The 14,821-nt window shown below is 43.9% G+C and overlaps 1 protein-coding gene across 1 annotated transcript; it reads left to right on the top strand.

Moving 5' to 3' along the window:
- The first annotated feature begins 659 nt into the window (after nucleotides 1-659).
- On the top strand, nucleotides 660-12,939 carry p4hb (prolyl 4-hydroxylase, beta polypeptide). Its single transcript, XM_076728476.1, has 11 exons — nucleotides 660-977; nucleotides 2,719-2,925; nucleotides 4,161-4,294; nucleotides 4,383-4,520; nucleotides 6,658-6,762; nucleotides 6,869-6,994; nucleotides 7,152-7,352; nucleotides 7,489-7,609; nucleotides 8,258-8,439; nucleotides 9,404-9,517; nucleotides 11,321-12,939. Exons 1-11 carry the CDS (start codon nucleotides 839-841, stop codon nucleotides 11,393-11,395), a joined length of 1,542 nt encoding a protein of 513 aa, XP_076584591.1. The 5' UTR covers nucleotides 660-838; the 3' UTR covers nucleotides 11,396-12,939.
- Nucleotides 12,940-14,821: the final 1,882 nt, after the last annotated feature.

Below are 14,821 nucleotides of genomic sequence, written 5' to 3'. Positions count from 1 at the left end.
ATTGATTGATTGATAAAATAAAATAAATCCCACTGGGACTCTTCTTAGGTTTTTGCTGTTTGAGTGAGCTAACCCTTTAATGCCTTCCTCAACAGGACTATACCAATATCAATAATAATATGTACAGTGCAAGTGTTTTTGTATTAGAGTTGTTAGTACAAACATCATGTGACTACAGTATAAGTGTTACTAATCATTCAGACTTTGCTCTGTCCCCTTTGCAAACACAAAAACACCAACATTTCCAAACACTCCGACCATTGTTGCATCAGTTACTTACCCCATAATAAATAAAGCCAGAGGTAGAAAAAACTGTAAATACTCAAGTTGCAACATAGTTTGCTTATTTCACTTATAGAACATAGTTTTTACACATTTGGATAAACGAAAATAATACCGCACGATGTGCCACAAATGTGATTACAACACTGTTCAGATGTGAACAAGTGTTGATTTCAGAGGGCTTGGTGCTTAAAAACCCCGGTGTCCACGCGGGTTTCCGTGCCTGCCGTGTGTTATCAGTCAGGGCTGATGTGGAGGCATGCCAGCACAGAGCGGGGCGCGCGGCTCATTCACTTCCAGGTGCACTTCGCTGCGGTCCAGTCACATTTCAACACGAACTGCTTTCTGCCTCATAAATACGCATGCGCACTACGGCTGACCCCTCCGGTTTTTGCGTGCAATGCCACGTTAGTAGCGGTACACACAAAATACCAGCTACTCTCCCAGCCTTAAACAAGAAAAAAAGACGAAAACTGTAAGCAGTTTCCGACCTAAACCGCAGCTAACCGTGTGTGCAGCGCTCGTCTCCTGTCCGGAAGAATACTCGACGGCAACTATGTTGAAGTTTTTGCTCCTCTGCACACTGGCTGTGGCCAGCCGGGCTGAGATCGCTGAGGAAGAAGATGTCCTGGTGCTGAAGAAAAGTAACTTCGACGAGGCTCTCAAGGCTCACCCGAACCTCCTGGTTGAATTTTGTAAGTATCAAAAGCTACACAGACCTCGCTAGCTAAAGCTAGCTGTCGTCAGCAGGCTCGCCGATTGCCCGACTAGCTAGCTAAAGTAAGCTTGGCTTAATGTTAGCATTAAACTTTGACACTTCTGACAAGTTGCCGCTCGTAGTGGCTCTCTCTCTCTCGTGTCTTCATCCATTTTCCATCCAGACGTGAATCTGTTTCACCTAGTTGCCCACCAGCTCTTTCACAGTAGTTTAAACTATGAAAAATGGACCGGTTATTGTTTAGCAGTCTGCGTTTTCTCTTTGTCAGACTATTTCCCATTACATTTGACTACCGTAAGCTAGCATGAGTATCCTCCAAATGTTCATGGTTGAGAGGATGAGACATTTACCCCAACTTGTGCTTGTCATTAATGTTAATCGTATTGCAACTCCGGATTCGCCATGTTCATGCTTTAAGTTAGCTAAAGCTTCAGATTGTTATGTGTAAGTTAGCTAATAGCAGCTCATCATGTTGCATTTTGAGAAATCACCGTTAGCGCCAGCATAACGCTGTAATAACACACTTGTGCCCAGAAGCGAAAACAGTAACTTAACGAGTTGACTCACTTAAGTGCGGGGTTATTAACTTTCGATTGGCTGCTGTGGTTTCATACAGTAAGTTTCAGTTTTCGTGAAGCCCAGACATTTTATTTATTTTAAATCAGTTCCTGACTGTAAGTGATTTATTTCTTTTTCTAGGATTAGTTTTCGCGTCGCACCGCAGGCTCTAGTGAGCCCTTCTTCATAGCCTGCAGGCCCATCCCGCTACACTTTTGTCAGCTTGTTGACCTGCTCTCATATTGTGTGACAATCCAGCGGACCAGTCAGAGATGGCCGTGGGGAAGACTCTCCAATGAGCTCGGGATGGGAGGGATGAAGTCTTTGTTTGACCACGTATGTCTCAGGTGGGCGGGATCTTAGTTGCGATGTGGAGCTAGGTTGACGTGTACTTTACAAATGTTCAGCTGTCCGTTTATGTTGACTGTTCTGAACAAGGAAGTTTTGTTCTTTTTCAAAAACTGAACATGATGCAATGCAGGGCATTTTATCTGACGTGTCAGTCCTGATGAGGTTTATTATCTGTTTGGAGTTTGTGTCCAGACTTTTACAGGTGCAGTTGGAAACTATGACTTACAAATAAAACATGAAACCCCAGTAGGTATTACAGGTCTCTTTCAAAGTACTCATTTTAAAAAGGATGCAAACTCACTACACCAAACGTTATCCTGAATCGTATCAATATAGGGCCTTAATTTAGTTATTTCATCGTCAGTAATTCTTTTTATATGGTATGTAATTACCACAGCCCAACCTGACGCCTTCAAATTGCTTGCTTTTTATGATCAACAGTCCAAAACCTAATGATATTTAAGTTGCAATGAAATGCAATTTAAAAAAGGGAATGTTTTGTGAACAATTAGTCATTTATAGACGGGGTTTGTAGTCAGTTTTGTGGATTGGCTCATTAATAAAGCAACTAGGTACTCGTTTAATACCAGTGTATTCTGACAGTAGCTTGTTGCAGCTCCGTCTTTGTCATGTTTTTTTCTTTTCCTGCTTTTGTTTTCCAGCAATATTATAAGAGAAGATAGAACCTCATTCATCCTAAAGAATTTTTTGGGCCTCAAATTATCAACCCCTGTGATCAGGTTGACTTATCAACACCAATGTGAACCTCTGTGTGTGCCCTCCTAAATTTCCTCCTGACACTCTTGCAGATGCCCCATGGTGTGGTCACTGCAAGGCCCTGGCTCCAGAGTACGCCAAGGCCGCTGGCATGCTGAAGGCCGAGGGCTCAGAGGTCCGCCTGGGTAAGGTGGACGCCACAGAGGAGACCGAACTGGCCCAAGAGTATGGCGTCCGGGGATACCCCACCATCAAGTTCTTCAAGGGTGGAGAGAAGGAGTCTCCCAAAGAGTACTCTGGTGAGCATTCATTGTGACTTTCATCCAAACTGATGTGCTTGCATGAGATAGGGATTACTCAAAAGTTAGAGTCATGGGAAATTAGCTCCATTAATATACAGTACTGCAGACAAGTGTGTTATTAATTAAGAGTGACGTTGTGATGTTCTTATGCTCCTTAATTGCATCATATAACTTTCCTTTTCTCTGTACAGTGCACCTTCATGAATTAGTTTTGTTTTCCACAAAATGATGTAATCTCGAGTAACATAGTGAAGTGAGTGAATATTACTCCAGAATCTTAGGCGGTGCTTCATAGATGGCAAAATAAATCAGATCTGACAACCATCAGCAAGCCCTGCTCACTTTCTTCATCCTGGTAATATGATCTGCAGCATAAACAGGAAGTCAGCCAACCAGCTTCCAGCAGCATGACTGAGACAAAATGTGGGCTGGGCCTTCCCTGCACGTTGGGCCCGTGCTAACTCTGAGCCGGTACAGATATGTGCAGTTCCTCACGTCGTCTCCTCTCTGCTGGCTGAGTTTAGAAGGGTGGGGAAAGTATGTTGGGACGCTTTGTAGGTGGAAATTACTACTCTGACTCGAGTCTTGAAACACCCGTCTCCCACGCACAGCCTGAGACCTCACAACACTGCACCAAAACGACTGCTGTATCACTTCATTGCCATGTGTTTCTCAGTGAAATTGCTACTGTGTTGCATCACTGCTTCAGTCTGACAGCCAGGTCAGTCTGAAGTCCAGTTTAATTGCAGTCTTTCAGTCTTACTCCAAAGAAGGATAAACATATTTTTGCAGCCTTGTGAAGCTGGCATGATGATTTTTATTTTTGTGTGATATTTAATATCATACAACATGATGCTTGGCTTTGAAACTGAAAACGAGTGAGCCACTTCTGTATTGTCATCTGAAGTTGTAAGAGCTGTTAGCTAGAGGTTTCAGAAATACTGAAGTGGTCTGTTTTTGTCGTCGACATATTATGACTTTCAAAAAACTTTCACGCCAGGAAGTTTACGTGGGGTGTATCTCTGTGACTTGTGTGTCGTCAGTTTGACATTAGCAGAGGAAATGCAAATTCATTCACACATTTGCTCCCCGGAGACACCATAGTGCTGAAGTTGCAGTCACTCTTGCGTTCTACTTTGTAATATGCGCAAAGCCTGAAAGCTGATTGCACACGGCTCGTGATGTCTGTGTGTTCAGAAGTACTTGAGTTATTGTGTTTTGTTGTCTGGCAGCTGGCAGGCAGGCAGATGACATTGTCAGCTGGCTGAAGAAGCGCACAGGCCCAGCCGTCGCTACCCTGGCTGGAGTCACCGAGGCAGAGTCTCTGATCGCCGACAATGAGGTCGCAGTCATCGGCTTCTTTAAGGTATGGTTTTGATCTCTCAAGGACAAAAAGGACATTTTAATCATTGGGGACCACAGAGCTTCATCTTGAGGTTTTCATGTGTCTGTAGGATACCAGCTCCGCTGATGCCAAGGCCTTTGAAAAAGCAGCTGAAGCCATAGATGACATTCCCTTCGCCATGACCTCGGACGATGCAGTTTACTCCAAGTTTGAAGTGTCCAAGGACAGTGTTGTCCTCTTCAAGAAGGTGACTTCATGTTCAAAGTTTATTTCTTTGTTGCTCCATAATGATTTATCCAGATGTTATAGAGACACATAAAGTCCATAGAGCACACATATATTACATCATTGTATATTCGAGCATGTGGACAAACAGTTGTTTGCTGTCCCTGGTGTAATCAAAACATATTTTAAAGAGGTTATCAGTGCCTCAGGTTGTGAACCACACTCTCATATGTAAGCGTTTGCAGACAACCTGCTGAAGACATCCCAGTGTTTTTGATCTATGTCTTGGTAATGTGACGCTGAAGGCCTCACAGTATTCGCTCTCCTTTGCTAATCTCAGCTTGTCTGACGTGTGCCTGCCTTTAGGCCCGTCGCTTGACCCACCAGGTTAATGACCTCAGTGTGTCGAGCTAATGGTGATGAATGGTAAAGAGCTGTATTAGGTGATGGTATGTCTTTCCAGCAGCCCCATTGGCTATGAGCAGAGGATGAGTGAATGTGCTCCCCGTCTAGCCCGAATAGGCCATATTTCCCTCTTCCTGTGTGTTGTAGCTCATTGAAATTTACACAAGATGGGATTTTTTTTCCTCACAGAGGTGATGCTTGCCTTGTATTCCACTTATTGACTACAACAGATCATTGAGCTTTCTTATCAGCAAAACCATATCTCAGTTGGCATGTCGATTTGTCAAATTAGTTCAAGGTCCAGTGTGTTCGTCAGTAAAAATGAATGAGTAATGTGAGGGTGTTTGGGAGTTCTCTCTTTCTGCATTTCCTTTTGCCTTTGTGGGGTCATGCTCACAGGGAGCAGGCGTCTGCTGAAATATGACCACATCTTGTAGTGTTTACGAAGGAAGATCAAAGGTTTACAACTAATGACCCACTTCTTAAATGCAAGTGGTGACTGATGGAATTGAAACAAAGGATTAAATAACAGTGTGAAGACAGTGTGACAGTATGAAAGGTGTGATGAAACTTACAGCCACAGCTTTTACAATATCACAAGTGTGTTCTTATTGAGAGTTTCTGCTCATTTTCTAACTGTTCGGCCAGCAAATTTACTATTTTGGTTCACTGTCACAGCTCTCGTAGCACCATTTTTGGCTGCAACAGGCAGTTGTTTTCAGTGAAAAGCTCAGCACCACCAGCAGAGCTAATGTTGCTCCATATATGCTGGATGTGCAAATAAACGACTGTTTAACCAGTCCACCATATCAACTTCAAGGTGATGGGATGTCGGTGTGGTTAAATATAATAAATGTGAAATAAAAATGTAAAATATTTTCAAACGTTATTACATTTAAACATGGAAATGTGTATTTAGTCACTCATAGTGTTGATGATTCAGTCAGTGACATGACACTGAACCCCCTCTGACTCCTAACGTGAAAGCTAGATCCTAACACAGCAGCACTGCTGTCATTAGTGTGTAGGGGCATGGGTGCATGGGCGCTTTGGACTGCTATGAGGTGCCATGTAATTTTAGTCCATTCGCCAGCTGTTTCACACGGATTGGTTTAGATGGTATGTGTTGTTTATAAAATTGTGATAATTTAAGTACACGTTGAAGTCACGCCTCCTGCTGGCTGTCACAGAAGATCACTAATGAAATAATTTCATGTAGCCAGAGTCGCTTCAGCAAGAAACAACAAACTCTACATATCTCAGTCCTTTGGAGTTATGGATGATCGTCTTTCATTTTGGCACATGGACTAAGGCCCCTTCCACTGCTCGCTGTGTGTTGGTAACTTTACCCTGAGGCAAACACCGCTGACATGTGGGCTCATTGCCTACAGTTAGGCAAACCCTCTTCAAGCAGGGGCTCAGTCTATAATAAACAGCTGGGGTCTTTCACTTGTTTATTGCAACAGGGTCTTAGGTTTAAGTTTCACAGCCTTGGTCAGTGGCCGCAGGGCTGGCGGCATGCCACCGGCCAAATGTCCTTTTTCCTATTGTGTGCCAGTAAGGGCTGCTTGCCACAGCTGCACCACTGATATTCTTAACACTTAATAAACGTACACTGGGGCTGCTGGCTCTGTGTCAGCTGGGGGTTCCCAGGGGATTTTAAAGTTTGTCCGGTAAATCTATGTGTGGTGTTCACAGGCAGACTAGATGGCTGGAGAATATTTGTATCCAATGTTTCCATGTTTCCTTCGCAGTTCGATGAAGGACGCAATACCTTTGATGGAGAGCTGACCAAAGAAAAACTCCTGGCTTTTGTCAAGGCTAACCAACTGCCTCTGGTCATCGAGTTCACCGAGCAGGTAATAATTTGTGACCGTTATGTCTCTTATTAAAACTCAGCACTACTAGAAACCGTACAAGTCCAAGTGTGATCCCCACATGTGAAACTCGTATGTTTTTGTGCAGACTGCCCCTAAAATCTTCGGTGGAGACATCAAGTCGCACATCCTCATGTTTCTGCCCAAAGCTGCTTCAGACTTCCAGGACAAAATGGACCAGTTCAAGAAAGCCGCAGAGGGATTCAAGGGCCAGGTAGATGAACTTCAACTCTTAAAACACCAGCCACTCTTTAAAAATGCACATTCCCTTTTCCTGTCACATATGGCTGCTCTTCATTCTGTATTCTGCCAGGATATTTTGAATCTTGAGACCAAATCAAGTATTGACCTCTTCCATCTTCCCTGTCCAGATCCTGTTCATTTTCATCGACAGCGACGTGGACGACAACCAGCGCATCCTGGAATTCTTCGGCTTGAAGAAAGAGGAGTGCCCCGCCATCCGCCTCATCACCCTGGAGGACGAGATGACCAAGTACAAGCCCGAGAGCGACGCCATCACAGCAGAGAGCATCATCAGTTTCTGCACACTGTTCACAGAGGGTAAACTCAAGGTGAGGGATGTTGCAGATATACTTACACATTAATGCTAGGATTTGATTAATTAAGCATCATGCATTTGAATGGAGATGTTTGTGTTGAATGATAGTAACTGAAGTGTATTTTTGTGTCCACTTTGTTGTCTCGCAGCCCCACCTCATGAGCCAGGACATCCCTAAAGACTGGGACAAAACCCCTGTCAAGGTTTTGGTCGGCAAGAACTTTGAGGAGGTCGCCTTTGATTCCTCTAAGAACGTCTTCGTGGAATTCTGTAAGAGCTCCTTTTGTCAGCAGACGTTTCCAGTTCAACTGCATGAATCATACTGGTGAATAATCTGTTGAGGTAGCCTCCAGTTTCAGTATTTGAAACTCAAATCTCGCCCCTCCTTACTTTACCCGTGCTAAGCCCTTTTCAAATGCTCAAGAGTTGGTGCTAGGGGCTCACTCATACCCTCAGTCTGCTCTGCAAATTAATTTGTTACCAGACACTGAAGTTGAAAAGATCCGGTTAAATATAGCAGCTGGATTCTTTTTATAACGAACCAAATTCAAATTTGCACTATTTTTGGAGGAATTTTCCATCACTGGCTGTTAAATGTGGCTCACAGCCCGTCGTGCACGGCGGGGAAGCCAGTCGATGGCGAGCTGAGGCTGCACGTGACACGTTCAGTGCATGTTCGCCTGCTTCCAGCTATGCATTACAGAAATCAAACACCCAGCCTTCTCCAGACCCTATTGACCCGAGCTTAATTTAATGGAATAAAAGAAAACACACGACATGATCGTGCTTCTAAGTGTGTTCACCGGTCAATATCTAAGTGAACTCTGTGTTTTGTCTGCAAAGATCAAACACTTTCACGCACATTTTATTTAATTAGATTTTCTTTCTTTTTTTTTCTTGTTTTTTGTCATCTTCCAGATGCACCTTGGTGTGGACACTGCAAGCAGCTGGCCCCCATCTGGGAGAAGCTGGGAGAGAAGTATAAGGACAGCAGTGACGTCATTGTGGCTAAGATGGACTCCACAGCCAATGAGATTGAGGCAGTCAAAGTCCACAGCTTCCCCACTCTGAAGTTCTTCCCTGCAGGAGATGAGCGCAAAGTGAGTAGAACATTCTACACAGCGTTCTCTATTGTTGTGTTTGATCCACAAGCAGATTAAATGTTTGGTTGGTATCATCGCTCTTATCTTGAAGATCTTTGTGATTTGTGTTGACTGATACATGATCCTTCCATCCCTTCTCCACCCTAATTATTGGATTCACCCTCTTATTCATTACATGCTCTTGCAGTTGTGAGTTACAGTGATCTGGGTAGTTATTTGGATCCAAAATCTTTGCCGTGCTGGCCTCCCAAGTAACATTAGTGCCTCTTGAATTAGCAGTGTTAACCATGTGCAGAAACCTGAGCTTGCTGGCCTTGTAAGCTTTTTTTGCATAATTATGTTGGTGTTTGGTTCTTAAAGATTGCTGCTTGATGTCTTCACTCATATTGAGACTCTCTGCTCGGCCTGCACCTGCCTCTCTGCTCAGCGCTCCTTTATCGACCCGGCCTTCACGTGCCAGGCAATCTTAAATCAGTGTTATATACTGGGGCCACCCCATGCTAAGTCTAAGGATTAGCCCATGACCCCCAGTTAGATGAAGCATGCAGAAGACCAGGGAGAAGGCTAAGAAAGGATGGAGCTGCAGTGGCAGCCCTGAGGGTTTGCGAAGCAGGTCGTTATGGCTGGATTAAATCACTAAAAATTGAATTGGTTGTTTTGCAGATGTCCTCTGATTGTCCTTTTCATGTGCAGCCTTATTTTAGCAATCATCCCACTGGCTTGTTGCTGTGTCACCGCTCATGCGTCCCCTGTGGACAACTTATTGGCACCATTTGAGTGCCGAAGTTTATTAGCTGCTTTTAAATGCTGTAGTCAGGTGTCAGAGGCTCAGGGATGTGTTTGTGTTTTAATACATGCATTCATGCTTGCATTTTATAAACTTTTTGGGGGTGGGGATAAGACACAATCAACGACGTACATTAAAATGAAGTAAAAATCCAAAATAATGTCTGATCTACAGGTGATTGATTACAATGGGGAGAGAACACTTGAAGGCTTCACCAAGTTCCTGGAGAGCGGTGGTAAGGAGGGCGGTGCCCCTGCGGGAGACGACGATGACGACCTGGAGACAGAGGTAAGATGAGCTGCATTCACACTGCAGCACAGGTGTAGCCTCGTGAGAAGAAGCTGTTCAGAAAAAAAAGTCTTTTTTGTTTTTGTCTTTTAAACCTCAGGCTGTCTGAGCTTTGAACGCAGCTAAACTAATAATCTGTTCATCTTGATGGAGCGGCTCCCCTTGTATTTTCCTTTGGAGATCACATAAAAGAAGCAGTACGCTAACACAAAAATCTGTGTATGCAGTGCTCTGCTGCACTGCGTTATGACTGTGGATGTGTGTGTACTCAGTATAGCTTTGTTTGTGTACCTAACCTAACACCAGAGAGGACATATTCATATTTAAGAGGCAGTACTAAATGAGGGAAAACAACAACAGCTGCTACGTTGTGGCGTTAGATGTGTTTCGTGAATTGTTCCATGAATAATTATTGTTGAGGGAATGTTTATTCCCGAAACTGTTGCACTTAAGTTGCTGTTTACAAGAAAGTAGAATGTTTTGAACCAGAAAACAGCCACAGTGTACCAGAAAAACCTCCCTATGATCTGCTGAAATATGGGCTCGTCTTCAATGACCCGTGCATGATCATTCTGAGCATTATTTGGACATTCTGTGTTTGGAGTTGAGTCTTTATAACTCACTGAGGCAGCTCTCTGCAGGCATATTTTGCATCACAGGACTGACTCGTTAGGATTTTAGGCTGTGACCTGTGACTTTAGGACTGACCCACTTCACTTTTGGTGCTTGACAGGTTCACCCATACCTGTGTGCTACAGCTCACTGGAGGGGATCCTCTTTCCTAGCGCCTTTCCACTCCACTGTTGCCACCACACCCCCTTCTCAGAAATCTAATTCCAGTTGAATCCTGTCCACTAAAGCTATCTGCAGCTGTTGTAGCTCTTTACTGGGCTTTGCCTGGAGCCTCCAGATGAAAGCAGCACGTGCAGCGCTGCAGTCAACTTTGGGGCTTTTCTGTAGCTGACACATGGACGCGGCCACCTGTCTCCAGACTAGACATGAGCGAATGGCCATGCAAAATAAAGATGTCATCTATATGTTAAGCAGCGTTGTTTACACATTCTGCTGAGTGACGAGTGATTTGATTTGTCGCATCCTTGCGATGGCCTGAGTTTATACCTCTCCTATGCAACCACTAAAAATAGTGTAAAGCAGCCAGCAGGGTCCAAAATTAGCGCCCATCGCTCGCCAAATGCTGATAAAAATCTACGTTGGCGAATAAAATAAGGTCAGCCACTGTTAGCAGATTGCTGAAATAGACCTACTTCTCTACAACCTCTAATCACCACAACACATAAGTTGATTGACCATGTGTTGTTTTTGCATCAACACTGCAAACTGGTGATTGTATAAATAATGAACGAACAGAGGCTTTTTATTTCTCTCCTGTGACGGCGAACACGATGCATGGTCCCGCAGTTATATCAAGCCATGTTACAGCTAGCAAAAGGAAGCCCACAACCCCTTATAACAAGCACTTTCATGTGACTGCAGCAATGTGAATGCTGGCCTTGTGGGTACACAGGTTGTCCACAAGGTCACCTTCCTTAAGGGGAAGGATTAATTCCCTGTGAGGAAGGTGCATTAAAGAAAAAGCAGAATTATATTGTTGGAGTTGGTTGAGGTAGAGCACATTTTGAACTACTTTCTATTGGACTGCAACTAATGATGATTGTCATTGTGGATTCATTTGCTGATAATTTTCTCCATTCATTGTTTGGTTTGTAAAAAATCTGAATAGTGAGAAATGTGACATCCCCACCATGTTTGCTTTAAACGAGCCTCTCCTCCTCTGCTCTCCAGGATTTGGATGATGTGGACGAAGGACAGGACGAGGACTCTGATGGTGAGGACGATGACGGACACGACGAGTTGTAAGAGCTGGCAGAGGAGAAAGAGAGGAGACGAGTCCCGCCCCAACCCTTCCAATCAGTCACCATCACCACCTTCACTTCCCTTGTGGACCTTCCCTGTCCTGTGAACATTAATACTTCCCCTTTAACTGCCTCTCAGTCAGTCAGTGAGTCAGTCAGTCAGCCGGCCCGCTAGCCAGCCCGCCAGGCCAGCCTTTTTGCCAGCCACATCTCCAACCTTGCAACTTCTGGCCAGACTGGTCTTGTCCCACCTGGGCGGACTCTGTGGAACAGCACACCACCTCTATGGGAGACCTCAATGCCTTCTGTACAAAGCTCCACATCAGCTGTTTGCCTTGTGTATTTTAAACCAAATGTAAAAATGGCACTGAGATCCAGCTTTCAGATGTTTGTTTCCCACTTGAATTTGCTCCCCTCCTCTTAAAAAAAGAAAACATAAAAAAAGCCTTGCCATTGTCCAGTGTGGGTATGACCTAAATGAGTGTTGTAAACTGTAATTGTAGGTGAGGGGGGGTGCCAGTGTTCGTTTCCCTCTGATAGAAATCCAGAGGACCAGAGTTTTGTGTGGTGGTTTTGTAAGGACTGATCTCTCAGGGGACAAGGGGCCATCCTATAGATGTGTTTATTTTGCAGTGTCTTCACTATGATAAACCCCACAAAGCTTGTCCAGTGTAGCACTAAGGGCCCCCCATCTGTAGCTGAGACCAATTATTTTCTTTCGGTGGGGTGGAAGTCTACTTTGTTTTCATTTCTTCATTCCCAAATCATTTTTCGGGTCGGTCTCCTCATTTCAGCGCGGCTACTGACTATATTTTCAAAGGAACAAAGGTTAACTTTTTGGGGGAAATCCTATTTTATTTAATTGCTTTCACTATGAGTTTTTTTTTTTGTTTTGTTTTTTAACTGAGAACTTGTCATTTTAATGATGTACCATTGTGCCCAGCTGTAGCAAGTTGGCCCTGTTGGGGCAGAGTTGGCCCCTGAACACACTCTCAGACCTGGGATGTTTTTTTCGTTTTTTTTTTTTTTTTTTTTTGAGCCAGTTCTGATAGGTTGCACTGCATTTATGCCTAATCAGAGATTCACATTGGTTACTAAAGCAGACAGAGATTGGTACAGTCTACTGGGCAGGTTGGTCTGAGAGAAGTGTCTGTGATATCTGAAGCAGGGAGGGAACCGTTCTGTTGCACAGCCCCACCCCTCATCCATACTGTACCTCCTGCATCCCTTTTAGCTCTACCCAACACCCCTGTTGCCACAGCGGTGTGTTTGTTTTGTGTGTGTGTGCATGCGAGTGAGCGTGTGTGTGGCGTGAATGGTGTAAAACTTGCTGTCTGAGTTGAATGACTGGTTCATATTTTCTGGTCGTCCATGAACAGGAGAATGAATGTAGTGTGTGTTTGGCAGGGAGGGGAGGCTTGAGTAGAGCAAGGTGATGGGTTTGACAGCTGTACAGAGGTGGGGGAAACTTAACAAAGCATTCCATCATATCCAAATTGATGTGGAAAACGTGAAATGGTGGCCAATAAACAAAATTCTACAAATACATTTGTCTTTGCTTTTGTTTGTTTGGTCAGATTACTATGACTGTTATTTCACACATGAACCTCGGAAGAGACAATGCCATTACACTCCACTGCTTTTTAGAACTTAAAAGGATGGTCTGTTTTAAGACAGATGGGGCGAGGAGTCAATGTGAGCTGTGCTGCTGGAACAGTGATTGGAGACCACTAAACATCTCAATATCTGAACTGGCTCAGCGAAGCTGCTGGGTACAGCTTACTCCTACTATGTGTGTTTTTTAGTGTAAAACATGGCAGGGATGTTTCCAGAGCTCAAAGCAATATCTTCCAAATTGAGGCATTGAATTTACTATTGTTTAATGCAAAGAAAAGTGGCAAATGTTGACACCACAAAACATCACCTTCCCATCATCCTCAGCTGCACTTTGTGTTGAGTACTAATTCGCAAACATGCTAAACTAAGATACTGAGCATCACACCAGCTCGAAGTACCGTCTTTTTTTGTCTGATCACCATTCAAAATAAAAAAAAATCTTGCCTTGGGATCACACTCGCCACAACACCTGTCAACATGTTGACATTCTGAGCCATGAGTACTCATCACTACATTATCACATGAGTACCTAGTAATCATTACTACATTATGACACCTGTACTCAGAAGCCATTACTACATTATCACATGAGTACTTACTAGTCAGTACTACATTATCACAGTAGTACTAACTAGTATTACTACATTATCACAGGAGTACTCAGTAGTCATTACTACATTATCACAGTAGTACTAACTAGTATTACTACATTATCACAGTAGTACTCAGAAGTCATTACTACACAATGACGTGTACTAACTAGTCATTACTACATTATCACATGAGTACCTAGTTATCATTACTACATTATTACAGAAGTACTAACTAGTCATTACTACATTATCTTAGTAGTACTCAGAAGTCATTATTACATAATGACATGTGTACTCAGTAGTCAGTACTACGTTATCAGAGTAGTACTCAGTACTCATTGGATGGTCGACAGCCATTCTTTGAGATCAGCCTTCTCAACTACTCACCAGTGTAGTTCTCTGACTGTATCATACATGGTTGTGACACGCTAACAAAATGTGTCCACAGACGTATAAAGACACAGAATCACAAGGTGAAAACAATACGAGCCGCAAAGTTGTGGCAGAAATAAAACCGAGAAAAGCAGCACTTGTTAACATTTGAGATGCCTGTACCAGAAAACCTTTGGCATTTGGTACTTCAAACAATCTTTTTTTAAAATGTACCATTAACGATTTCCCACCAGTCATAAAGAGGATGATGCAAACCACTCAGTAATGACCATTACCCTTCTTGTGTCTCACATCAGCAGTTAAGATAGAACATGACTGAAGACAGCAGCCTTTCCTGACTGTTTATGTCAGTGCAGTTAATAGTCGACAGCCTGCACACGGCACTTCACCCCTCCATGGCCCTGCAGTTGGCACCTACCCACCACAGCAGTAAACCACTTTTATCCTGCCTGGTGTTTACTAGAAGCCACCAACCTCCCCCCCTCCCTCAACCCTTGGGATGTCGCCACTATCTTTAAGTGGGAGGCATCTGGGTATGTGTGGGCAACAACAGAGGCAGAGGTTACTGGCTGTCATGTCTGGAGAGGCAAGTTGTCTCAGAGGCTCATGACAGGCCGAGTGGGAGGGTTCTGACCACAGGGCTACTCATCTTCCACGTCTCGCCCCAGAATCTGTGAGGTGTTGTGTCCTAAAATAGCCAAACAGAGAGTATAAAGAGGAGCACAGGGTCTTCAGAGGAACACACCCACTGTTGGCACACAGGAGGACACTGGACAGCACGAGAGCCACACCGAGAAGCACTGCTTGATCTTTCTGCAAGAGAACAA

The sequence above is a fragment of the Chaetodon auriga genome, chromosome 4 (genome assembly GCF_051107435.1).
Source record: "Chaetodon auriga isolate fChaAug3 chromosome 4, fChaAug3.hap1, whole genome shotgun sequence".
NCBI lineage: Eukaryota > Metazoa > Chordata > Actinopteri > Chaetodontiformes > Chaetodontidae > Chaetodon > Chaetodon auriga.
The sequence above is the reverse complement of the archived record's forward strand: the minus strand, read 5'-3'. Positions and strand labels throughout refer to the sequence as shown.

Bases quoted from the DNA above. Each gene is read 5' to 3' on its own strand.
- p4hb (XM_076728476.1), top strand. From the start codon at position 839: ATGTTGAAGTTTTTGCTCCTCTGCACACTGGCTGTGGCCAGCCGGGCT. The intron at 978-2,718 runs GTAAGTATCAAA...ACACTCTTGCAG, and splicing joins GAACCTCCTGGTTGAATTTT to ATGCCCCATGGTGTGGTCAC. The intron at 6,995-7,151 runs GTAGATGAACTT...TTCCCTGTCCAG, and splicing joins CAGAGGGATTCAAGGGCCAG to ATCCTGTTCATTTTCATCGA.